The 26,384-nt window shown below is 37.4% G+C and overlaps 2 protein-coding genes across 11 annotated transcripts in view; both read right to left on the bottom strand.

Moving 5' to 3' along the window:
- Positions 1-11,069, bottom strand: part of madd (MAP-kinase activating death domain) — a 55,637-nt gene extending 44,568 nt beyond the window's left edge. For all 8 annotated transcript variants that reach the window (XM_079466276.1, XM_079466272.1, XM_079466274.1 and 5 more), the window contains exons 1-3: positions 10,841-11,069; positions 757-972; positions 68-345 (exon numbers count right to left, since the gene is read on the bottom strand). In XM_079466276.1, the coding sequence (XP_079322402.1) occupies positions 68-345; positions 757-815 (337 nt within the window). In that variant the 5' untranslated portion in view covers positions 816-972; positions 10,841-11,069. The remainder of the gene's footprint in view (positions 1-67; positions 346-756; positions 973-10,840) is intronic.
- Positions 11,070-11,562: 493 nt separating this feature from the next.
- Positions 11,563-26,098, bottom strand: nr1h3 (nuclear receptor subfamily 1, group H, member 3). 3 transcript variants are annotated; one of them, XM_079455937.1, is made up of 11 exons: positions 25,939-26,098; positions 23,450-23,590; positions 21,281-21,363; positions 20,766-20,927; positions 18,893-19,159; positions 16,910-17,112; positions 16,085-16,264; positions 15,764-15,863; positions 15,514-15,627; positions 14,630-14,724; positions 11,563-14,312 (listed from the first exon to the last, which is right to left on the bottom strand). In XM_079455937.1, exons 3-11 carry the CDS (start codon positions 21,321-21,323, stop codon positions 14,166-14,168), a joined length of 1,311 nt encoding a protein of 436 aa, XP_079312063.1. In that variant the 5' UTR covers positions 21,324-21,363; positions 23,450-23,590; positions 25,939-26,098; the 3' UTR covers positions 11,563-14,165. The 3 variants fall into 3 exon arrangements, with proteins under 3 accessions (XP_079312063.1, XP_079312064.1, XP_079312065.1); XM_079455938.1 differs by lacking the exon at positions 23,450-23,590 and having other exon boundaries at positions 25,939-26,087; XM_079455939.1 differs by lacking the exons at positions 23,450-23,590; positions 25,939-26,098 and adding an exon at positions 21,633-21,864.
- Between the last annotated feature and the right edge of the window lie 286 nt (positions 26,099-26,384).

The raw sequence follows: 26,384 nt of genomic DNA, 5'->3' as shown, positions 1-26,384 counted from the left end.
CTCAGTTAGCTCTGATGTTATCATTATGCCCCACAAGCTGTTCATTTTCCATAAAAAAAAAAATCACCTTTTCCCTCGGCCCGTGGGCGGTGATGTCCCTTCTGGAAAGAGCGATAAAAGTTGAGACAGATTCCATAGCGTGTGATGCCCGAGTCTTTGTCAGTGAGGGTGAAAACGAATGAAGTGTCATCACGAAGGCTGACCCGGCGTTGGCGAATGCTCAGGCAGCCCTCAGGCTGGCAGAAGAAGACAACATCAGGCGGGAGAGCTAACTCGTTGTGGTCCTCTAGCGGGTAGCGCCTGAGCAGCTGAGGTGTTTGTGCCACACTGTCACTGCTGGGCTGCCTGATGATGAAAGACACAAAGATCATAGAGAGAGACAGGAGGACGCACAAACACTGCTCAGCCTCATGTCAAGTGCGCATTTCACTTGGGGAAGTTTGATTTTGATTTGTTTGCTAATAATAATACATTTGCATGGAATAATATGAAATGATTATTTATGTCCAGTATAATAGGACCCTTCTCCTTCCCACCTGCTATCAGGACTGCATCAAACTTGATAACATACAACCACTTCAACCATTATCTGACAATCTATACATGGAACACACCTGCACTGGATCACATTATCTGACAATCACATACTGGAACGATTCATTCACCTCCCGTTCAATTCATATGTCAACAATTTTCTTTAGCCCCTATACAAGCACTATACACACACAAACACACCCAACTAAACATTTGCCTTACCTGGCTCCAACTACCACCAGGTAGTCCAAGAGGCGGGGACATGGTTTCTTTTTCTCCATATCTGTTTCAGGCGTGTCTTTAAGTCATGGCATCCGTGGCAAAAATCAGCTTTCAAGTGGGCAGTCGTCCAATGAAACTCAGCAGATCTACGAGTTGGCTGATCGAGGCAGGCAATGTCCAGTCATTGCGGTCTGTGGTGTGCAAGAATGTGTCCTCCTGGAGCAAAAACAACAGCGAACATTATAGCAGTATAACATCACATACCAGCTCCTCTGCAGTATAAGAGAAGAAAACATGATGGTTCACTTTTTTAACAGACCTTAAAGGTATAGTTCAACTAAAAAATCGTCTTGTTATATCATTCCAAATCTGTATGACTTTTAAAGGTCCAGTGTGTAATGGAGGTTCTATTGACAGAAATGCAATATCATATTCATAACTATGTCTGCAGAGCTGTATAGAGACCTTACATAATGAAGCGTTATGTTTTGATTGTCTTCAATTGAGCTATTTGTATCTACATACACCACAGTTCCCCTGGCATGGAATTCGCCATGTTGTTTCTACGGTAGCCCTAAACGGACAAACCGCTCTCAGAGCATGTTTCTAAAATACGTTATATCCTACAAGAAAGATGCGAAAAAGTGACGACATCAAGTTCTGTGTGAGCCTCCATAGTGCTTCGTAAGGGAGGGGGGAGCGGTTGAGTGAGCCGTTCTTTACAATTTACAACCTCAACACCTACAAATGTGACTAAAGATAAAAAGACTAAAAATCAAATATGCAAAGCGTCACACACAGAAGAACTACAGATGTTGATGCACCTCTAATAATAATCTATATCCTTAAACAGAGAACATGATACAAGGCAAGCCAGCAGAAGGCTCAGCAGCAAATGTAATCACGCCAATTCTGAAGAGCAGAAGCGATTAAAGCCCAGCTGTGTCCTCGCCACATGGATCTGCCATTTGTGTTGCTTGTGTGCTAGTGTCCATAAGCATGCACACATATGCTTCAATGTAAATAAAAAAGTGAGGTCTGATTTCAACAAGGCAAAATGTACCTTGCATCCATCAGATGTTGGCTTCATTTGGGATCTTATAAATTTAGATCATATTACAGTAGTGTTTGCGATTCAGTAAATCTGTAAGAAGCGTGTAATATTATCCTACCCTAACGTATCCCTAAAATCAGAGACAATAGCAAATGTAATGAATTATCCAAGCACATTCATAATAATGAATAAACGACAGCAAATGTTAAGACACTCTTGTGAGAGTTTAATTATGTAAATGAGAACTGGATGAGTCTCACTGTACTGTTTGTGTTTTCTCTACAGTTTCAAACCAGGTCATTATGTATCTGACTAACACACATTGTAATGTGACAAACAACTGCATGCTTTCCTTGGTTCCTTTGCTTTGGATGTTTCAGAGATAGCAAAGACCTGTAAAAAACTGACCCTGATATGAATTTATTCAAAGCCAACCCACAGTACCAACTAAACTCAAAGGTCAGGTGCAAGTGACAGTCTAAACAGCAATCTCTTGAGGTCGGTTGAAATGATTTAAAGGGACAATTCATCATTTACTCACCCTTGAGTTGTCCAAATCTGTATAAATGTCTTTGTTCCGAGGAACACAGAGAAAGATATTTGGAAGAATGCGTATAACCATACAGTTCTTCGCCACCATCGTCTACCAAAGTAGGGAAAATGACAGCAATCAAAAGTGCCCCAGATCTGTTTTTTCTTCCTACATTCTTCAAAATATATTTTGTGTTCAACAGACAACTATGGTCTGAAACTTGAGGTGAGTAAATGAAGACATCATCTTTTTTGGGCGAACGAGATGGTGACGAGACGAAAAGTAAGGCCATCAAATGTTATAAAATAAAATGTTTAGTCTTCGTCGAAAAAAAAAGATACATATTACAGATGTTTGTGCGACCCCCTGCTGTACGAACTTCATGTCCCCAAAACAGGGAGGAAAGCTTAAAAAAGTATAGGTTTTCTGCCAGTGGGTGATATATTTTATGCAATCTGGCAACCATACACAGATGCTCTCAATGTGGAAGCGCCGTTGAGGATTAATAAACAAGTTTAGCGATTGATCTCCACTATATTGTTTCTTTGTGATTGTGGTTGCTGAAAAAATACATCCCACTTCGAGAAAAACTGTGAGTCCGTTGGTGACTACGTTCCGAGGGTTCTCCTTCATGGTCAGTTGCGTTGTTTCTGGGGAATTATCAATATGTTGCGTGCAACAGGAATACGCTAGTAATTTCCAAGAGAACAGAGAGGTAGGATGACCTATAAATAGGCCTATGCATGCACTTATCAAACCTCTGTCGGAATACTTCTTAGATGAAGCTAGATGACGTTGAATAAACTATGCACATGATATGGCATTCTTTTGATTCGTGTTTATTGGTAAAAGAGATACTTATAATGAAATATAAAAAGAAATTCTCAAACAACAACAATCAATGTGATTTTAATTTTGAGCAAAATATTTTTTTTATCATTTTAACCATTATACAGCATGACGAAAATGTTTGTATTGACTAAAAAGACGAAAATGCATAAACACATCGTCGACTAAATTTTGCTAAACAAAAACAGGACATGGGTGACTAAATAAGATAAAAACTCAAATGAATTTCGAAATTATATTTTCGTATTAAGTAAATAAATAAAAAAAAGCTGACAAAATGAACACTACTTTAAGTAAGATTTCTAGCACATTTTTTCATACGTTATGTATTGATGAGGCTCTAGAGTGGATTTGGGGCTCAGTGTTTTTGTAAATTTCCTCAGAATCTGAAATCAACATTTAAAATGTTCAGTTACTGGTGCTGTTAAGTCCTAATAAGGATCGTTGTTGGTTTGTGACTATGGCATACATACTCAAGTCAGATCCAAGAGTAAATTGATTCATTTTAGTTTGTGTCACACAAAAGCATCATCCAACTCAAGTTCACTACCTCATTTCAGTTCTATATAATGGCAGAAATTAATTTGTTTATAACTTTCATTTTAACACCTAGCCTTGTTGACCAAATGTTCTAGAAAGAAATGTGCTAGAAGACCACAAAGTATCATGATGATTAGTACTTTATTCATTCTGCTGCAGTGGCACTTTCTCCTCTTCTGTCATCCACATCAGCTCAGAGGGGAAGAGGTGGTGGAACGGAGGGGAGAAGATTGATAGATTGTGACTAACACATCAATAATGTCTGCTTCTTGCCTTGAAGCATCTTCTGCTTCCTCCATGCTGTCTTTTCTTAAATCACAGCTCACATAGATCTGGCCCAGTGTTGAATCACTTCAGGATCTACAGCTGAGCTTTCCATAAGTTACAGGATGTCCAAATTTGGGCCTTACATGTTAGCTAATTCACCTTCAGTAAATTAACTTGGTCGGTAAACCGGTTCGTTCCGAATACCGGTGTGTAGTTTTGTTATGATATGTATTTTTAATATACCGCATTACCGGTGTATGTTGCTTAAACAATGTGCCGAACGCGGCGCAGTGCGATATTGTTTCAGCGGGGTCCGCTTTCACTGTTGCACTATGACCGGCAATTCACACAGAATGCGTCTTTCTATGCCACGGCACTATTATCATCATTGTTTTATGTAAACATGCACTAAACGGACTCATCTGGATGTTCGCGCATGAGCTGTAACGTTACATATTCCATTCGCGACGCAATGGGAGCGCGCACCGCTGAACAGCAGATGACTGTCACACATGTTTAGCAATTGCAAGTTCACATGAAGTTATATTACATTCACTCACGAGCAAATATGTTCAAAAAGCGGGCCCGTTCCCCTCATACCTGCTCAAAATAAACGCATAACATGATGTGTTTCTATGTTTAGCTGTTTCTCTGTATGCTGTGATGAGGATTGACAGTGTGATGCGATCGATTTCCTCTAATAAAACAAAGGCTTAAATTAGATATGTGAATTAAAATTACGATTTCAGGAAATCATGAAGCCATTGTGAGTGACTATGTTAACACAGCAGACATCACATGCATGTTTTAATGGTAAAATTGTTACTATTTTGTATTTAACTATTCGGACAGATGGTATTCATTTTCGGGTAGGTGCACATTCTCTTGAAGTTGGGACACCAGTGCTACACATAGATATGATGCTACAAAGGAAAAAGTTAATTTCAAACTTTTTTTCTCTTTATTTGCTTAAATAATGTATGCAAGTTACATTTGCATGCTATTCAGTTATTAAAGTAGTCTAAACAATCAATTATATTATTGAAAATAAAGTTCTGTGCGTCTTATTTTCGCAATATACCAAAGACTAGAGCTAAGAATAACCAGTCCTTGGTTCTATTGCTATGAATGAAGAAAAGACTAATGATCAAATTATTTATATGTGACTTTAGCAAAAGAAATTAAAAATATTCTTGTCTTGTATGAAAAAAATAGCTCTTTAATATAACTTTGCCTGAACCAACCATTTTTTATACAAAAAACTGTGCAAGTGACATTATGGTGTGCTGTGCCTAATATTTTCCTAACTGGGTTAATATTAGCCTTCGAAGGACACAACCCAGATCTCATCACCTCCAGGCAATGTGTATGTGTCTATGGGAAACGTGACAAGATCTGCAAGCCTGTCAATCATAGCGCACCAGCCTCGTGACTCTACAATCAGCCCCCGGTGATGAGATTCAACACTGTCGTCGTGGAAACCAATACAGCCTCTTTTCATGAGCACAGCTTTGACGGCTATTTTAAACACACAATACACTGTCCCAATTATGATACAGCCATAAAAATTATGAACAGCCTTTGGCCTATAAAAGTGCAAAAACAAGAGTAAGGCCAATTGCTTCTTTCCAAATGAATAAACTAATGTCTTGGCTAGTAATAAAAGAAAACAACAGCTTGAAAGAAGTTTATATATTTTTGTGCGTTTCAGGAGGCTGAAGCACAAAATGGACTTGAATCATCAGCATCGATTCAATTAGTAGTGTTAGTGCAGACAGACAGAAGCAAGTGAAGATCTACCATCCATTAGACTCAATCATAACTGTACAGCCAAAACAAATGTGTTTTCTTTTCTCCCTGACCCTCATCACTAACAGTGAATTGGTCCCTTAAAAGTGTTCTCTCACTACGGAGGCTGAATGCTGCTTTTTCTCTCAGATATAGCATGTTTTAAGAAGCTTTGAGGAAGCTTGACCAAAATAGGATATTCTTCAAAAAAGGTCTGATCTGAGCAATGTGACATATCATGTCTAAAAAGCATCACTTAACATGTTTTGCTGGTAAAAGACAAAATATAAAACACTGTGCCAAAAACATTTCATACTATTATTTGGAAATTTTTGCACTGCAGTAAACACTTTCAACTGCTTGATTCATTGTTTCATCCTGTCTTCATGCTTTTTATCAAAGATTGACTTGATTCTTGGCGAGTAACTGAATTAGCATTTTTACTGCCACCTGTGGTTTAACTTTTCTGCTTCATTTGTATTCCTACATATAAGATTACTGTCACTTATATGACAGCATTTTATTGTAAGTAATTCTAGGCAGCTAAAATGTCAGGCAAAGTTATTAACACAACAGTAAAATCACCCACACACTTTCTGGGAAAAAGCAATATAGTCGATGAAATGCTTTTTCTGCATGTCTGCTTTAAAGATGAAAAATGTCTTTGGAAGTAAAAGCCGGGACAATGTTTCACCTCTTTTCAGCTCCATCACTTTAACAGAAGCAGATATTAAATCCACTGTTTGCAAATATGTGCTCAAAACCTAAAAAGCAAACATGTGACTTCTCCTCCACCTAGAAGACAAATAGTTTCTATCTTGGCAATATCGCTCACGTGCACCAGTTTAAGTAAAGGTACAACCAACCAAGATAGTTTGGCCTTTTTGTGTGATTTCTAGAGGAACATGACATTTTACTTTGATCTATGAAGACAGGGCTCTAGACTGCGACCAAATGGTCGCATTTTCGGACTATTTTTCCTGCCAGTGTGACCAGGTTTTCTTAATGGTGCGACTGACAAGCTGATCAATCTATAATTTGCGCGATATAAATTTAATGCACAAAAATGTTATATTGCACAAGCAATCCATCCAGTCACTCCATTTTGTCTCCTCCTCCATCAGCCATTTGCTTATCTATCAATGCCCCCGCCTCCCAAAGACGTAATGGGCGGGTAAGAGATGCATTTTATGCTATTGATGATGAAGTGGAAGGACCAACAGAGCAGAGCAGAGCTAAAATATATATGTTTTGCCTGCAGAATACAAGAATTTCCGCAGCTAAGTTACAAAACAGCAACGATAACAAATTGCGTTGCATGCATTGTGTGCAGTGTTTAGCCAATGCAGAAGACACAAAACATGTGCACCCAGAGTCAGACAGCAAACTACTAAACGGAGTTCTCTTTCACATCTTCTTACTCTGAAATGGACACATAAACATAAGCAAGGATCCTTTTAAAAGTAGTCCGTTTCATGAACGTTAACATTTGGGAAACAAAACGCATGTGTCACATTATATTAGATCCATATATCCGTATACTTGCTCTTATACTTGGGAGGCAGCATAATAAAGATCTCTGTTTATAAGGTTCATCAAACAACAAAGGACCGGCCAACAACACTCAATGATATTAAAGGAATTGTGTTTTCCTTATATGAATTGTTAAAATAGTGAAAAAAATAGCATACAATAATTTAGTTGTTAAAGATGTGCTTTAAATGCACTTAAGTTTGTGTTGAAAGATAGTTTATGTACAAGTAATAAAATACATACTTTCACTACATACAGTACTAATAATCGTTATATCATAAACAATTTTTTTATTCATTTGTAATCGATTTATTAATGTATTAAACATGTTAGGATGTAGTTTTAGTGTTTCTTTTTCCTTGCCTCGGCCCCGCGACTCCGGGCGCTGCCAAATTAAGGGCTGATGCCACCAACTGTATGACTTTGCGGCATGAGTGCCACCTCTCTGAAATGTTAGTCTATAGAGCCCTGGAAGATGCTCTTTTCTAACAAATTTAGCATCAAGTTATTTCACCTGAAAAGAATAAGACACAACAGCTGCTCTTAATGATTCTCATATGAACTGCAGGATAAATACTGTATCACAGGAAACATACAGCTGGTTTAAATAGTAGTAAATAGAAAAGTAAGATCCTACTTGGTCAGTAAAGGAATTTTTAATGTGACACTGCGCAAGGTGACAAAATAATGCATTAGAACCCATTATCATTTTTAAATTTTGTAAACTGGAATCGTGTGTTGCGTGACGCAACAATCCCATTAGAACAAGCTGTGTTCGCCATGCCACGTCCGGCGTAGACACGGTGTTCCGATTTCCCTTTCTTTGAGCGAAAGTAATGTTTGAAATATTCATTAGTTTGTGGTTTATAATATTCTTTAACAAAATCCTAACAGCAATGAAACAAAGACAAACTCACTTATTATATTACCTGAATAAATATATTGTTTAACAAATATTGTCTTAGGCTTTAGGCTTTCACTTCGTTGTATATGTTAGTCATCACGCCTCACTGCATCCACTGGTTGTACCAACTGCTGCATGGTACATCTGGGCAGCGCGTAGATGAAATCTTACACAGAAGCAACCCAGCTGACAATTATAGCTCTCCAAGGCATCTATTTTGAAAAGGAGCTACGTTACACAAAAGTGTAGTCATGATTTGATAAGTCCAGTTGTGGTGAAATACAGTGTAAACTGTGAAAGCCAGAGGTGACACATTATAAACACTGTTATTCATGTGGTAAGAGAGCATGATTCCCAAAGCCATCCCACTCGTTGGCAGCACACATGCTCACAGCACACCCCTCAAGCTACTGCTGTGCTCAAGAAAATAAGCCCTTCTGCCAGTGCTATCAGACCAGGCAATCAATAAAGAAAAACAAATGATAAGGCGCACTGCATTTTGTCCTATTACATATTACTAAAGCCATACCAACAAGATTCCCTCTTAGCCTTGTCACAGAAAAGCCATTTATTCCTAACCGCAAGGGACTTAGTGAAGATCTTAGCGAAACCTACTTATAATGTTATGTTGACAAACCTGCTCAAACATTAGAAGACTTCTGTCTTTTCTCTTTATAAATATGTTTAACAGAGCCACAGCCAAACATAATATACCATTATACATATAATATGAACATTTGGCAAAAAAGTAAATGTACAGTCTATTTATCATAATATACATTTTGGTGTTTACGTGTTAACATTTAAGTATGCGTGTTCCCTGGTAATGATACAAATGATCTTAATGTGCAAGAACCATGCTCTACCAGCTACATGCTCTATGAACGCTCTTAAACTATATATTAATTCCCTACCATGGACCCATCATAAAGAGATAGGTGTATGCATGAGTATCAATAAGTATTAAATGTGGAGAGCAAAGAAAGCAACAGATGCCCAATTAAATCAAATAATGACCCAGTCATTCTCACAACCTGAATTCCCCAGTGGCCAAATCAGATCAAAGAACCGACGCTTCAGTCTGCCCACTCCACACTGTCTTATGCACATATGGAGTCAAGCGTCATTCATACGACTAGTGAGATGGAGGATGAGCTGGCAGGTACAATTAAATACTGCTTTTGATATGATAGAAGCAAACCAAACACGGAAATAAAAATGTACAATGTATCAGCAAACTATAACACTGCAGTTGCCTCTCTCCGGTCAGAAAGCCCGATGAGCTCAGTTATACGGAGCCTAGGTTAAGATAATATCCAAATGCATAGATATCAGCCAATATCAGAGAGCAAATTACAAACAGGAAGACAGATAAAACTCTAAAGCTTAAGGTAAACTGTTCTTATGAGAAAAACAGAACAATATTTGCGTCACTCCGCAGCAGCAAGGGCTTTATTAAAGTCTTTCATGATGCAACACAAAATCTCAGAGAAGGACATGAGCTATACTCCTTCGCATTAATACATTTCATATGTCAGTTATGTAAAGATGATGGAGCTCAAGAGTCACGGATATATAGTAAAGGACGAGGAGACACATCATATATTCCCATTTTTAAAGACACTTGTACTACTTAGCTCCCAGGCTGACCTTTTAAATTGTGAATGACAATACCTCATTATTGTATAATGAATATAATAAAGCCTTCAGTAGAGTCCTAGTGACCATTTTTTTGGACATTTAAAGTGATAGTTCACCCCAAAATGAAGATTCTTTCATCAATTACTCTCCCTAATGTCATTTCAAACCTTGACTTCCCTCAAAAAAAAGAAGATTTGAAGAACGTTGGTACTAAACAACAGAGACATTTCTCTTCTGTGGTATTTCCGCACAAGAGAGTTGGGATTGAATAAACGAGTAAGACTTTATTTTGGAGGGGACTATCCCGTTAACACGTCCAAAACCAACCATAAGAACATTCCCTTCTACACCCGAAGTAGGTGCAACTAAATATATCTATGATGCGATGCACAATGCATGAATAATTGAATAAAGAGCATAATGTGTCAACATTGACAGGAAACCTGTCCCTATACCTCTGGAGAACAAAAGACGGCCATCGATTTGACATCTGCCATAAAAGTATCAAATGTCGAGGGCGCGGATGACATCGTCTGTATGTCTTCCAGATGAAACTTTGTGTGTTGTGTACTTGTGTTTGCACCATTAAGCTTCGATAAATGTCGATTAAGAAGAATCAATGGCGAGAGCTCCATCATCTACACCCTCGCGGGCACGATTGCCAATTCGCAGTTTGTACGTGCACGACGTTACGATGTTATCTCCTATGATGGGTAGAGACTTACACGAACGATAATAACCGTCAAACATCAATAAACACAATTGTTACTGTCGCAAGAGCAGCTAACAGGATCACATAGCGGTTCTCGGCTAGCTGTCAAATCTGCTTACACGACCAGCTGCGTACATTTTCATACCGTTAACGTTAAAGACGTTCGTCCATCTGCTCATAGCATCGCTTATAAATCAGAAGGCCACAGAATCTGCATCGTATCAATCACAAGACACCAAACATTAGAGCAATAAAGATACTGACCTCCAGGTGCTAGCTTACGCCGCTTGCTAGTCAGCTTTTGCCGTACGTATGGCCCAGCGAAACACCTTCTCAACATACATTCATATCTAACAACGACCACAGCACGTTATCTGACGGCGGCAAGAAATGACAACTGCACATCCATTGCGTTTGGTAACGGATCTGACAGTGATGCAGCGACGATCGCGTCTGTAGATAAGAGATGCTCGTCCTGCCCTCTCTGTCTGTGAACGAGCCCAGCGTGCGAGTTCCGCATTACAGCCGGACTGTACCATTGAAACAAACGGAGGGGTGGACACACGCACATACCTTCACGTTTGCTCTTGGCGCAGGACACGTGAATAGACGATACGGGATGATTGTTGTTCTTAATGGTGTTTATTGCCTAACGAAGGAAATGCTTAGACGTTATGTTTTAAAGCAGGGTTTGCCAAAACGTTTCGAGTGGTATGTTCCCCCTCAACAAGGTTCGGAAAACCTTCTCTGTTCACCAAACCTTATAATATCAAGCATATTCAAATTTATAAGATTAAAGTATTAACAACGACACTCAAAAATGTTGTAGGATAAATCCTATTGTTCACGCATCATCCATCAACAATAGTCTTGCAACTTTTGTGTTCTGCAGATGAAAATAAATCCCTTTACAGATACAACACTACTCTAGGATGCTGAAAGGTAGTTAACACGAATGCTAACAGACAAAACACAGACACTAATAATGTTGTGAGCTCAGATTCATTTATTTACAGGGTCAACCCTTATCTATTAAAAAACAGCAGAATAGTAAAAAGAAAGAAACAATATGGAGGTTCCATGTTTTAAGTAAATGTATTTCTGTATAAAGAATAGTTGAGGCTTTTAGTCATCTTAATTTCTCAGAATCTTCGTCAGATAAATATATACTCTCACAGAACAATACATTTGTCTGCTTTTAATTTATACATATAAAGCAGTATATCCAAGAACTTCAGGCGTTACAAGGTTGCATTTCCGGCCTCATTCTCAAGGACTCTCTAATAAAGACTTGAAGTTGATCAGAGCAAAGACGTCCTTCGAGCTGAAGACACAAATAAATTATAACTTGAATGCGTTGAACGCTTGATGTGGTAACCTGTTAGAAGCCAATGATTTCAGAGAGAAAGTTTAGAGCAGAGACAGCCAATGTTCATTAGGTTCATCACAGAAAGATCACAAAGATTTTATATTGAGTATTAGTCTGGTGCACTGTTTTGGCTGCTCCACCATCAACTTGGTTGTTGCCTCCATTATACCCTTGCATTTTGAAGCCCTTGAATATTTGAAATGCCTTATGATAGACTTGATAGAAACCAACGAAAGCATAAAGATTTTCATTAACTGACAGAGGCAAAACAATGCAAGCATCACATGGGCATGACTGCACAGCATCTATTTCTCAAGGCTTCAAACCAACTCTCAATAATACCCAGAGTCAAAGCAGATAAAGCCATAGCAAACCAACCGTGTTAGTTTTATTAGCGATGTTAGTTTTCAAAATGTATTGATTCACAACGCACATCCATCAAACAAACGTTCTTTAAGACCAGTAAAACCTGAATTGTTAAATGTGAGGTAAGACTCTGGACCTAAACATTACAACGCTCTCTTCTCAATTTACAACCAAAATGATTTGATGGTTTTTGTTTACATTGGAAATGTCTTTTGGATAAGGATAACGTATGTGACCCAGTCTGTGACAACCCAGCTAAAGAAATCTTTAGTGATTTACTGTTTTCTACATAAAATCATCCCGCATAATGCAAAATTCTGTGAAAATTTAACCTTGATCCTTAATATTGACTAAGACCATCTCAAAGATTCAAATCATAATGGAATTAATGACTTTGATGCTTGTTATTAGATTTTTTTTATACTTTAGCCTGCATTTCACAGACAGGGTAACAAATGTGTAAGTGATGTATAAATAAATTTAGATTTTGCATTTTGCATTTACTGTACAAAATCTGTGTATAAATTAAACTTTTATTTTGGGAAGTGACTAAATATGAGCAAATATATTAACATTATTGTGTTACATATCAAGACATCCTGTCATAATCAAGCATTGATAAAAAAAAATTTCAGCATCAAACGGATTAGTCTTCCCCCGAATACATCTCTGCTAAGTTTAAGAATTAGTCTGCAAAGAGACAGCAGTATGCTAGAAAACTGCAGTAGCTATTTATTACCAAGTGAAAAGATCAAATCACCAGTATGTTTTGTCAAGGTCTCACACTTATCTCTTCTCTCTCTCATCCCCTTAGTAGTCGCTATAGGTTGAGCAGCACACTGATTTGGGTTAACAGCTCCAGTGAATCTAACTGATCCCTGCCTAAAACACGCTACATTGACCCAGCACTTGAAATAATAGACTAATCCAAAACATTGGCTTGTTAGTGAATCACCTTACACAATCAGGCCATTTATCGCATCTGATATTTCACAAAATAATCCAAAACAGCAACATACAACAAAACTCCTTGTATTAGTTTAAATGTGCCAAGTCAGTGTAACATGTTTTAAATTCATTTTCTTCCGTGTGCAAAGTACTAAATTATGTTATTCACAAACACCTTAAAGTTTGGGGTGTTAGAAGGCAACTGCTTTTTATGTTAACTACAAAACTAAATGTGAATCAAACGTTATGTAATATTAGAGATCACTCAATTAATTGAGTGGAAAATAACAACTCAAAGAAGACTGTGCAACTTAACGCTGTGCGGGTTCTATGCATACTCATAATATACAAATTAGATGGCTGACAGCCATATCCAACAAATCAGCAAAACACTGCAAATAAAACATTTGTGTAATGAGGGGCCTTTAACATAACCACTTTTGTAAATCAGAGAATAGAAATCACTGCCAAGACCTGCAAAAAGCTGCTCTTGGTTCTGGAAACATTATGTATAAATGACACGCACACAAAAAATCATGACCACATTGTTCGTGGCCTCTCACATCAGTAAAGAAGTTTCTGAATGAACACGCATCCAGATCCCCACGCTCAAATGATGGTCATATAACCATTACTGATTCTGAACGGTCCCTGAGCCACTTCTGGCCAATAATTTTGTCAATAGCACATTCAACGGAAGCATCCCACCAACCACTGGTCCAAAATATGTACGAAAGAGAATCATAAACCAGAATTCCTATGACTGGCTCCATGCCAGAGTGGGAGACATTTAAGACCCTTGGAGACAATATGAGGTCAGTCACCACACCCGTGCTTCATCTTGACAGAACCCCCACCACGACTATGATTCATTTGCTCGGTTCTGTCCTGGGGTGGAGCACTGGCTCACTCGTGAACATCCCAGATTTCAGAGAGCAGAGGTGGAAGTTTCTTGTCTTGGAGGCGTAGTGCAAAGACTTGCTCCGAGTGGACGCTACTCAGTGTACGTAAGCTGACCAGCTTCATCAGCATCCGGGGAAACATCAAGTGATCCTTTGGTAGAAAAGAAACAAGATCTGGTTCATTTGCAATTAAACTTAATATTAAAACAATTACAGTTAACATCCATCATAACTGTTCATTATCAGTGAAGTGGTGCAGTCAACAGTGCCACCAAGTGGCAAGAAAGTACACTACAGACAATAAATACTTTATGTAATAATATAACACAATTTATACTTTAAAATACAATATTGAAATCACTTACTATAATGGCCATACACCCGATATATGACTTAAGAATTCACAAACACCAAAACAGAAATCTATATTATTTTCAACGCTTGCTCTCTCAGGTTTATTAGACTCACGTTGGGTCGTTTTATTCTGATGTAAGAGTGTAGGGCATCAACATACGGCTGCTGTAGTCTTTCCACTAAATCGTGATCCTGCACGTTGGGTCGGTCTGATCCACATGCACAAATACAGAAGACAAGAAACATACAAGAGATTGAAAGAAATAGAGGATGTTCATTTCATGAAGTTTGTAAAAATGTGTGTCGAAAGGAAATGCTTGCAAAAATCGCTGAGGATCTCTAAAAAATAAACCCACATAACACGCAAATCTGGTGTTCAACTAAATCTACAAAATCTCATGGATTAACAAAAATATCTGAAAATCAAAAAATCTAAACTGAGATTATGTCTATCCTCAATGGAGAAGAAAGTTCTATTTAAAAGTATAGTTTATGCAGCGTCTAGTGGTGAGGTTGTGAATTGCAACCAATGGCTGCAAGATGTCTTCATATTTTCACTTTTTTGCCAGAAGGAAATAACGTATTTGTGAAACACACTCTGTAGAGCAGTTTGCCTGTTTACGGCTACTGAAACAAAATGCTGAATTCAATTTAAGGGGACCCGCTGTGTATGTCGATAGAAATAGCTCATTCTAAGGTATGAAAAACATAACACTTCATTATGTAAGGTTATATATATATATATATATATATTAATGCATTTCTGTCGATAGATCCCCAAAAGGTTATCACCATTTTTAATGAGATTTGTTAATGCCACTCAATCTAGCAAACAACATATAAATACAGTTGCAGGAATTGTACTTGTATAACAAAAACCATTTAGTTTTTACATTAATTTATTCATTAAAATGACACGTGCTCATATTTTTTAAAAGGAACCAGACAATAAAAAGAAGACAAACAATATTACAGTACTGCTTATGGGTCACACTGACCTGCTGAGAAAATGTTGATAGCGATGAGCAAAGCGTACTCTGCCTCATCCAGGTGTAGGTCATTCATGCCCTTAGAGAATTCAAAGATGGGGTTGATGAACTCCAACTGCAGTCCTGCAGAAAAGCCAGAAAGATTTTTGCACATGAAACATGATCAGTGAGCTCAAAACGGTGACCATAACATGATCCTTCTATAACATATATTATAATCTTGTAAACATCAGGCAATGTTTGATTTATTATCTCTTACCTGCTTTAGCAAAATCTTCTTTATTGTAACTGAAGTCTTTGAGGAAAGTGATGCTCTCTAGTGCTGGGTTGTAACGTCTGGAAGTCTCTAGCAGCATGATCTACAAGATCATGAATTTTCATGTGAAACAACTTCTAAAGTATGCAGTGTGTAAAATATCACATCTTAAGTTAAAATTTCTTTAAATGTTTTATATTATTAAAAAAAAAAAATATATATATATATAGCACAAAATTAATCAGAACCAAGCCTGTCAAATCCATTGGCATGCACAAGAACAACAATAATGGACAAAGTGTGTTAGAGGTCATTCAGACAAACCTCTATTGTTGAGGTCTTGAGCAGGGCGATCTGGTCCTCTCGGGTGAGCTCCAGGAAGCCAGGCAGCTGTTTAGCAAAGTCTACAATCTCTTGCACAGACATGATGGCCAGCTCCGTGAAGTGAGCAAACCGCTGCTGTCGAACCTCTCGGTTAAGTGGGTCCTGACTCTGTGGCCACGGCTGAAAACAACAAAACTTGATGTGAATGCTCTGGATCAACGATTCGGAAAAATTAAATATTTAGACACAAAGCAAGTATCAAAAACGCAAATAACAAAAAGAACACATCGTTTTGTGCTGAAAGAGTGAATGAAGATTTCACATTAGATTTTGTGAGAACTGAAAAATCAGCCTCTAAAAGACTTTCTGAATGTTAAAGTGACCAACAATTTATCTCGATCCACAAATTTCCTACGCCCCATGACGCTTTGCGCGACAGATGGGAGAAATGTCAGGTCATACTTCAAGTCATTCGTTTAAGCAGAATGTGAACTTACACACTGACAGCACTCATAAACTACATCAGCATTTTGTCCACTCCTTAAAAGAGGAAGGGGATGATGATTTTAATACTTGATGGATATTAAGCAACTTTATTGATCCAGTTGTTGTGACAGTAAACCAATGAGCAATTTGAAAATTATGGAGGGTTTTCAGTTTCTTTACATGATGTCGATTGTGTACAATTTAAAGATGTGGTAAATATGTATATTTTATGTATTTAAAAGCGAAGTTGTGCCCACATTCATTTTTACAATAGCGCCCTCCGGACACTTGTGGATACCTTAATACATCACTAAACACATAATTGCTAAAGCCACTCACAGTAACTTTGGGCCGGTCCAGAAAGGAGCGTTTGTTGCACTGTTTCTGCATGGCCACCAGCTTTTCTATCATCTCCTGCTGTTCTGGAGCCAGAGGGGGCATATCGGGGGCGGGGCTGGGCGTGGCCACTAAAGATGTGCGTGCAGTCTCTTCTTCCTGTTTTTTCATCTTCTTTAGTCGGATTTGCTCTTCTGACAGCACACCTAGTATAATGACAGATAAGTTATTGAATAACGACTATAAAAACAACAATGATCAAGATACGGTATACATATCATCTTAGATAAGAGATAAGATGTTGGAAGAATGTGTTTGAGTCTAAGGGTGTGGTCTTATAATTTTGTAGTTCGGTTCTCGTTTCTATTTTTGGTCTGGAGCATAAAAGAATACATTCAGTCCAGGTTCGCCTAGCGTTAAACTCAAGAGGGGTTAAAAGGCAAGTCGTATATGGGCCATTATATAGACTGGAGAGTTGGAAATATTTGTTTTTCTGAAAAAAAAATGTATGAATGAAAATGGTATACTATCAGTGGTACACATTTCTAAAAATTGTGCAGTTAATTTTAATATTGTAATTTCTGAAAGTTTTGCTATAGTTCACCCAAATACTCAAATTTGCTGTTTATTTACTCACCCCCAGGCCATCAGAGATATAGGTGACATTTTTTCCTAAGTAGAAGATTGTTTGGTAAAACCAAAGCCCTCTTTGCTTCATATAATGGCAGTCAATGGACTTTAGTTCCTAAAGCACATAATTCCAAAAAGTTCAACATGCCGCCAACATGTCATTTTGGATGATATGCTTTAGGAACTCTTAGATAGGTGGAGTCCATAGACTCCCATTATACGAAGCAAAGAGGGCTGCGGATTCAAACAATCTTCTTTATGGTTCTACTCAAGAAAAATGTCACCATCTCGAAAACATACTAAAATACTAATGATTCACATACCTGTACAGAGTTTTGTTTATTTTCTTATTGGAGGATTAATTGTCCTTTTCTTTCTCTACAGAACTTCTCACTACCGAAATAATGATACACAGTGATAAGTTACGGTCATGACTGTTTTGGTAGTGACAATGTTTGAATACTTTTGAAACTAGCTCAAATGTATAGGATAATACAATGTAAGTCGCTTTAGATAAAAGCGTCTGCCAAATGCCTAAATGTAAATGTAATAGCAAGCATAGTCCTAAACAGATTCTAGTCCTAGAAAAACTACATTTTACAGATTAACGCCCAAAAAGGTTTGCTTAATTGCAGAAAAATTAAGTTTGGTAGTGACGTTCCTTAAAGTTACACAAAGATTTTCCGACTTTGGAACACATTTGTTGATAAGACCGATCTACTCACTATGTAGCTATTAGAAAGAGGGACACAGTGATGATTCTTGATAAAAATTTTAGGGGTGTGGCTAAAATCAGTCTCAGCCAATACACTGTTTCGGTAGTGACATGAAAATCCGGGACACCTTTTTTACAGAAAGTTTAATCATTTAAATATAAAATAAACAATTTTTTTACTTTTTTAAAACAACAATGTAAATAAAATGCAAACAAAAATGTAAATACAATTTTCATAAGTTGAAATTTAGGGGTTTGTGTTCGGGACACTGATCTTCCAATTGAAAGTACCCAATAATTGATGATTTTATATTTTTTAAGCTTACTGATATTATAAATATTATTGTGGGTTTTAAAAGATGATAGAATGATCTTAGTAAACAACTAAGATCTGAATACTTGAATGCTTTTTTTATGTGGGACAGCAGTTTGCACGAATTCTGTAGAATGGCCCATATACCAGGTGTTTATGATAAACGCATTAAATTGATTTTGATTCCGTATTGAAGTTTTTTATAAGTTTCAAATGCTTTTAAGGTGATTCAAATCTAATTTAAATATTTGGGCAAAATAACTGAATATGGTTGAAGGGTGAATTGAAAGAAAAAAGGTAGATGCTCTGTGATGGTCAAATAACTCACATTGCTCCATCATCCCTGCCTCCCTGCACTTCCGCAGACGGCACTGCTGACACTTGCGGCGCATGTACATATCCATCTCACAGCGGCCTGAGTTCTTGCAGGTGTACTGAGCTCCTTTGATCACGCTGCGTCGGAAAAAACCTTTACAGCCCTCACAGCTCAGAACGTTGTAATGAAAGCCAGATGCCTTGTCTCCGCACACACTACACACCTCATTCCCCAGCATCTTAGGGGCAGGGCCCTTCTTTCTCTTCACTGGCCGACCCTCTGTGAAGACACACACACGGGACACACATATTCTTTAACCTTTTTTTACCTATTCATCTAAACTTCAATTAATATGTGCACCATATAAAGTGGTGCAAAGTGGTTTATTTAGCAAAATGTAGCAAAATGCTTCCTCAGTAGTAAGACGCTTTAGTTAAAAGCATCTATTAAATGAATAAGTGAGTGACTGAGTGAGTGAGGCATTTATATAGCGCTTTATTGTGTATTGCTGTTCTCCCAATGCGATTCAGCCAATTCATAGGGTGAAGATTATTAGGAGGCTTCAAAATGTTTAGTGATCAAACAAAACCACATTCAATGATAGTCAAAAATACTAGGGATGCACCGATACCACTTTTTCTAGACCAAGTACAAGTACTTACATTTGGGTACTTGCCGATACGAGTACTTAATAATGACTTGTTCATTCTTTCATGTTTAAACATTCTCTCCCACATTTCACAATATCATAACATTGTTTAATGTAGTTGTAATTTGTCAGTGTTGTAAATTATTTAATTTGATTGGTAACAGCCCTAGGGTCTTATTCTAGTTTAATTTATTGATCAAATTTAAGAATATAAACTGAAAGCTGAAGCAAAGCCTATATTAAATAAGATTACGGGGAAAACACCCTTTATAAAAGGTAAAAAATATCACAAATATGCAGATTTAAATATGTCAAAGCTGAGAATATTTCTTCAGAATAAATTATATTTACAACAAAAATACTTTTTTAAAATCTGCAATTCACGTGTCTGAAGGACAAGTACGTGAACTGGCTTAATAGTGAGCCTCGGTAAAACCTCTTTGCGCTTGGTGATGTGCGCGGGGAATTTTATGACTTTCCGCGCGACTCCGCATCAGAAGATGTGTTGCCATAAGGTGGTATCGGGGTGGTTTTACGACTATGAGTACATGAGCACAGTATCCGACCGAGACCCGAGTACTGGTATCGGTGCATCCCTAAAAAATACATATGAAAATACAGCATTTTTAAGTGTAAAGCTGTCAATTAAACACAGGGCCAAAATCTTTTTTTTTTTTTTTAAATGTTATGGATTTTAAGTGTACACACTTTTAAATGTGCAGCTTTACAATCTGGTGGAAAAGTTTTGAAAAGCATTTGGAGCCTGATGAAAAACAAACATTAAATATTTTCCCCAAAACATTAAATCTGCATAAAAAATATAGACTGAAGATCTGACATGCATGTATCTTACTTGAATAACAAAGTGCATACTAGGTACAATCATCCAAGTTAAAATGTAATGTCATGCATCACCATACAATTTTTTCAAAACCAATGTTTAAGTACACAAACATGTAATGTACATCCTAACTGAATTTTCATCTTGAACCAGTTAGGCCAGATAATCCACAACAGTTGAGAAAACACACATATTCACAAATGCACACTGTAATACAAGCCGATACATGCTCCAGTCACATGTCCAATCTTATATTATAACAGCAAAACAAAGTTCAACATTTATACTGTTAGCAATGTGAAAGGTCATAAATATAAAGAAGTAAACATACTGTGTAACAGACACAAATATCCAGTTTATTAATGATAACAATTTTAAATTAAAAACAAACCCACCTGGTGCAGGTGATTCTTCTGAGACAAACATCTTGATGTCACTAGGCCCCATGAGCTGCGTTTCATTCAGCTCATCATGACTGAAAAAAGACTGGCTCTCCTGTTTTACTTCTGCCGGCCCTACTGAACGGCCCTCTTCACTGACACTGCACAGAGATCCCCCTACACACACACACACACACACACACACACACGAATGGCAATTACAAATAACAACCCTGAGCAGTGTAGAGCAGATTCTCCATATACACCACACAATGTTAACTAAAAACTAATGAATGACAAACATCACACACACAAGATCATCCTTTAAAATAACACACACTACCATAAGATCCATAAAATTATTAATATTAAATTAATAGCTTTTATTTCACTTATTGCCTACTGAAAAACATGGTCAGGTGTGTAACTCCATACATATTCAAAATAAATAAGCCTTCTAGTTTCAGTAGCTGTTTGTAAGTGAACATTTAAAGATAATAGACAAATGTAAAAGAAACGAAAAGTCTTACCATGACCAACATCAGTGATATCAGTCGTAGAAAGGGCGGACATCTTCCACACATTCACTTTTCATAACGAACCAACACTGCACCTGAAGAACAGAAAAAAAGACAAAACTCACCTAAAACTGCCTACAGCAAAGCACTTGACTTGTGTTCACTAGATTAACTGCATCATTACTGCTCATTAGTCAAATCAGCACTCTTAAAACTAAGAATCGGAGTTGCAAGTAAGCGTAAAAGCTAAAAGAGCACGATAAAGCACCCCTCCAGCAAAAATAACACCCCTCATACCTCTGCATTCTATTTTAGTGCTAAGCACACGTAATATGGACAGTAAGTGATCTGTAACTCTCACTACCTGAGACTGAACGCACGCAATGCTGATCTTCACTGAACACTACCAGTGATGACAAGAGCTCGATAAACACAAGTAGTGAAACTTCTGTTTGCAAAACCACAAAAAATACAAAGTCACCCTTTCAAACCCTGGGAAATGTGGTTAACCCAAAGTGGGATAAGCGAAAAATGAGAAATGTACACTAAAGAAAGTGCAAGTTTCATACCAACTAAGCATGCTGTATGAACAATCTACGGGGGAAAGGGAACTGAAAGTACAAAACAACTCTGCTGGTCAGGAGTGGTCACTCATGTGTGTTCCTTTAACAGTTAAAAAAACTTCTGATTCAGGGAAGGATATTTTGGGTAGAAATTCTGCTGATTCACTTCTAGAATATGATCTTGTCAGCTAAAAATCATAACATTTCACATGTAACCCGGGTTGGGTATCACTTGCTTAATTGTGAAATAACCAGAGTCACATTTTGATATACCCTTATTTAAAAAATATTGTTACTTGCCAGTACATTTCATTAAACAAGTTAGAACTGACAACTGGTGATTGAGAAATCGCCTAGACATAAATAAGCAATAATGTAAGTCGAATTATTAGTTTAGTAACACAGTTATCTCTTTATAATCATTTTTAAGAAAAACATCGTATTCTGCAAGCACTTTCACTGCTATTGGATTGATCCGCTATATATAAAGATAACTATAAGAACAATATTAGCATCCCAGCCAAACCATAATAACATTGTTTATGTCACGCTTGCTTGCTTTTAAATAAAACATCTATTTAGATCCAAGTAGATTTTAATAAGCTGTCAAAGCTTTAGTGATTCCAAACAATACTGTTTGTAAATGTAGAAATAAGACATTTCTAAACTTAATAGTTTAGTGCAAATGGGCCAAGGTGTGTTCTCTCCATGTTACAGTATTAAATAACGATTTCCCCTTAGAGCAGGGGTTCTCAAAATGTGGTACGTGTACCACTAGTGGTACTTGAAGGGACTCCTGGTGGTACGTGAGAAATCTTAAAACTCTATATATTTATTTTTAAATACAATTTCAAATGTTTCATACATGACAGATAAATACGGAATACATCTCATATTGACACTGTTCAATTTTAATATGGTTGTACGAATTATTGTTTACTTATCTTTGGTCGATGTAACACAGGCACGTGACAGGCAGCTCAAACACAGAGCGGGAGCAGACAGACGCTTGTGCGATATAATAGTCATTTACAGAGCCCTGTTTACAGTGCACTACAGAAAAGTGTTTTGTGCCCACTATTACTGTTGACTAACTTGAAAAACATGTTCTTTAGTTTGAAAACAGCTGGTACATTTAAAAAAGTGTTTGTATTATTAGTAATACATTAGAATTGGAGGATTTGAGTGTTCATTCATATGGTTTTCTTTGGCGGCCATTAAGTGGTACTTGGTTGGAACAACTAATTTTGTATAAAGTGGTACTTGATCTGAAACGTTTGAGAACCACTGCCTTAGAGCACAGAATGAGTTAAGAAGTAATAATAATGTGAATATTAAAAAAAGATAAATGTGATAAATGGATATCCCATCAGCAAAGCCCTACATTTTGCTTAAGTTTCACCAGAAAGAAACAACACTTCTTTAACTAAGTTAATGTCATTAAGTTGGATCAAATTGGCAAATCAAATGATATATTCCAGTTCTTATTGTATATTAATACAATTTAGATAGCATTTTAATTAATGAAAAATGTATTAATTACATAATGCTTTCATATCATATGAAGAGTTTGTCCATCTTACACAACAGGTTAACGAATTCTGTACCAAAAACTTACCCCTAGTTTTACACTTTGCTATTCTCTGTCCATCTTGCTCGATGTGTTGCTAGCAGCACATCATGTGTACCCTCTCCAGTAGCCTGGATGCCATCAGAGGAACCTTCACCTATTTAAAAGCCCCTTTTGTGTCACAGCTTTCTGATCGACAAAAAAAGAAACACAGAAAGTTTTACCTCTGGTTTGATGCTGTATAGTTCTACAATTAAGGCTTTGTGAAAGCCTAAAGCAGGAGATGAATCCAGCTACAGAGCAGAATGAGAGAAGAGATGATGGGTGAGTGAGTGAGTAAGAGAGAGGGAAGGAAAAAAGAAGGGTGGAAAAGAGAGCAAGAGGACACATGCAAGGTTATTATCGGTCGTTCACATGGCTGTGAAATCCCCACAGAGGCTTGTGCTTAAGCTTTCTCTCTTTCTTGTAAGCGTGCCTCCCAAAGCACATCTTTCACACATCTTAGAATTTTCCACAGATAGTGAGCAACTCAACGGAAACACTTAAAGAAAGGTCGTATTGAAAACCACAGTGATCAAACAAGACAATCTGCAAAGCCTGGATGTGCGTTTACTGTTTATTAGACTAAGATGATCCTGAAATTAAACCAAACAGTAATATGGATCCTGATATTGCTAGAAACTTGCTACTCTTCACATGGTGAGAATAATGCCGACCATGACCGTCCCTGACATCACACCAACACTACAGCTATGCCAGGAACAGACCAAAGTCCAGGTTATGTCGGCATCTGTATAAAAAAAGTTAGGAGAATGTGCCATTAAAGAAAATACGGAAACGAATAAATAAAACGGTATCTGCAAATACCAGGATGAACACTACCCAGAATCTTTGTGTTAAAACATCCATTTCTAATATGAAGTCTGGAAAATGGATTCTGAAGGAATAGTCATGGCTCCAATAGTCATCATCATGCTTTTATAAATGACAATGGACTAGCTGTGAAGGCAAAGGAATGAACCAGTCGCTGTATCAATCTTCCTTTCTTCAATAAATGGTACAGATCTCACTTAAATGACACACCGTCAATAGAATCACATGGAACGTGAACCTAAGTAAACCAGTGGATAGCTTCTTCCAATGTCCAATGTTCTGCACAACTTATCAGAGGGCTGTTACCTTTGTTCTGTAAACCAGTATACTCTACATCTGCCAGATCAAGAGTCAGGTCATCGGTTAACAGATAGGATAGTTGGATAGTGAAAGAAGAAGAATACAAATATGTGTCTATTGAAAAATGCAGCCTGAACGTTTCGAACAATTAGAAACAGGTTAAAAGTGGGTTTTAGGAAGTGGTGTTTGCCTATTCAGTACAAACCTTCTCCACATTAGTCATGAGAATTAGGAGGAAGAAATCCTTACTATACACAGAGGGCAACTATATGAATTTTGTGAAGGGGTACAGTTTGAATGTACACCAATACATGTAATCTTATCAAATTTAAGGATATGTTATAATTGAAAGGGAAATGAGTACTTTTGCAAGTTTCGAAGGACTATGAAACACATATTTTTTTATTACCGTGAAATTTCCATTTGACGGTTTCATTCAGGCGTCACGTTTAACTATGACGTCACAACCCCTCCAAGTTCGTCAAATCCACCTGTAGCCTCGTGACTTTGGCACAGCGTTAAAATAAACGTTTCCAAAGTATATAAAACCAACTAATCATCCGAATACAAATAAATCCATGATAACGACTGCACCACCAGCGTCTCAAAAAACATTTATTCTATTCAAAATAAGTCCTTAATACATTTGTTACGTGCATTCACACACAAGACGTCTATAATCAAACGTAAACGCGATAACGTCTAAAGAATATGCGCCTATTGAGCGAGTTTGTTAACTGCGACTGTCACCTGCGGCGACTAAGATGGCAGGTGGGACATAACCATCAGTTCACCGCTAACGTTAATACACTTAAAGAATAAAAGCTTTAGGTCTTGGTATGTTGTACAGATATACGCCCTCGAATAACTCCATTTCATGCGACTGACTCCACTTAGCAATATGTACTTAACCAGAATCCCTATTTTCTAAATGAAATTATTCATAAACGAAGCACAGCAAACTCGATGATAAAAACACAGCAGATTGCTGTGCAGTAACGTTAGTGAGAGGAAGCTCTCATTAGCTAGCGAACTCATCCTGTTAGCATATGCTTGTTAAAATAACATCTCAAATAAACAAACACAAAAACACACTCTTCAGCTAACATCTCATTATTTTAACTAACGTCGGGCAGACTGGTTGTATACGAGGACGTGAATGAGTTAGAACACTTTTGTTATATCTGGAGCGATGTAAGCACACAACACTGTGAGTAGGTTTACCTTCATGACAGCTACGTAAGCTAACATACACCACATTACATATATATATCCTCGTAGTACTGCAATACTCATGTAGCTCTCTACAGCGATGGTCTTAATAAAGGGAGATTTCACGACAACGGCGTTCTCGCTTTAGATACCTCGCTTTGCTGAAGATGACAAGGTGTTTTGGTCCGGCGCGGTGAAGTTACATCAGCGATGTAAAGAGGAAAAACAGCTTGGTAGGCCGTAAACACACAGAAAGAGAGTAAGGGAGCTCTAAGATGGCCACATACAATCACAAGACTGTTATTGTCCTCTGCTATCAAAATAAAAGTCTACAAAGAGAAGCAAAACTGTGACTGGGCAGTTGTCAGATAGTTTTGTACATTTTTTTTTCAATATTATTAATTCAAAATTTTATATTACAATTGAATCAAATTTCACTTTGAAAGTGAATTTATTGTGATTGAGTCCTTGCACGAGTTACATGTTTGTTTGCATGGTTATTGTGTATTTTATTTGATTTGCATTTGACCATAACATTTACAAGGTTACACAATCTCTCTCCTATTACATCTGTACAGGCTTCACGCCGCATGGGTGT

The sequence above is a fragment of the Barbatula barbatula genome, assembly GCF_947034865.1.
Source record: "Barbatula barbatula genome assembly, chromosome: 1".
NCBI classification, from domain to species: domain Eukaryota; kingdom Metazoa; phylum Chordata; class Actinopteri; order Cypriniformes; family Nemacheilidae; genus Barbatula; species Barbatula barbatula.
The sequence above is the reverse complement of the archived record's forward strand: the minus strand, read 5'-3'. Positions and strand labels throughout refer to the sequence as shown.

Bases quoted from the DNA above. Each gene is read 5' to 3' on its own strand.
- nr1h3 (XM_079455937.1), bottom strand. From the start codon at position 21,323: ATGTCCGCCCTTTCTACGACTGATATCACTGATGTTGGTCATG. The intron at 17,113-18,892 runs GTGAGTTATTTG...TCATTATACTAG, and splicing joins GGCAGGGATGATGGAGCAAT to GTGTGCTGTCAGAAGAGCAA. The intron at 14,725-15,513 runs GTCAGTGTGACC...CATGTGGATCAG, and splicing joins TATCAACATTTTCTCAGCAG to ACCGACCCAACGTGCAGGAT.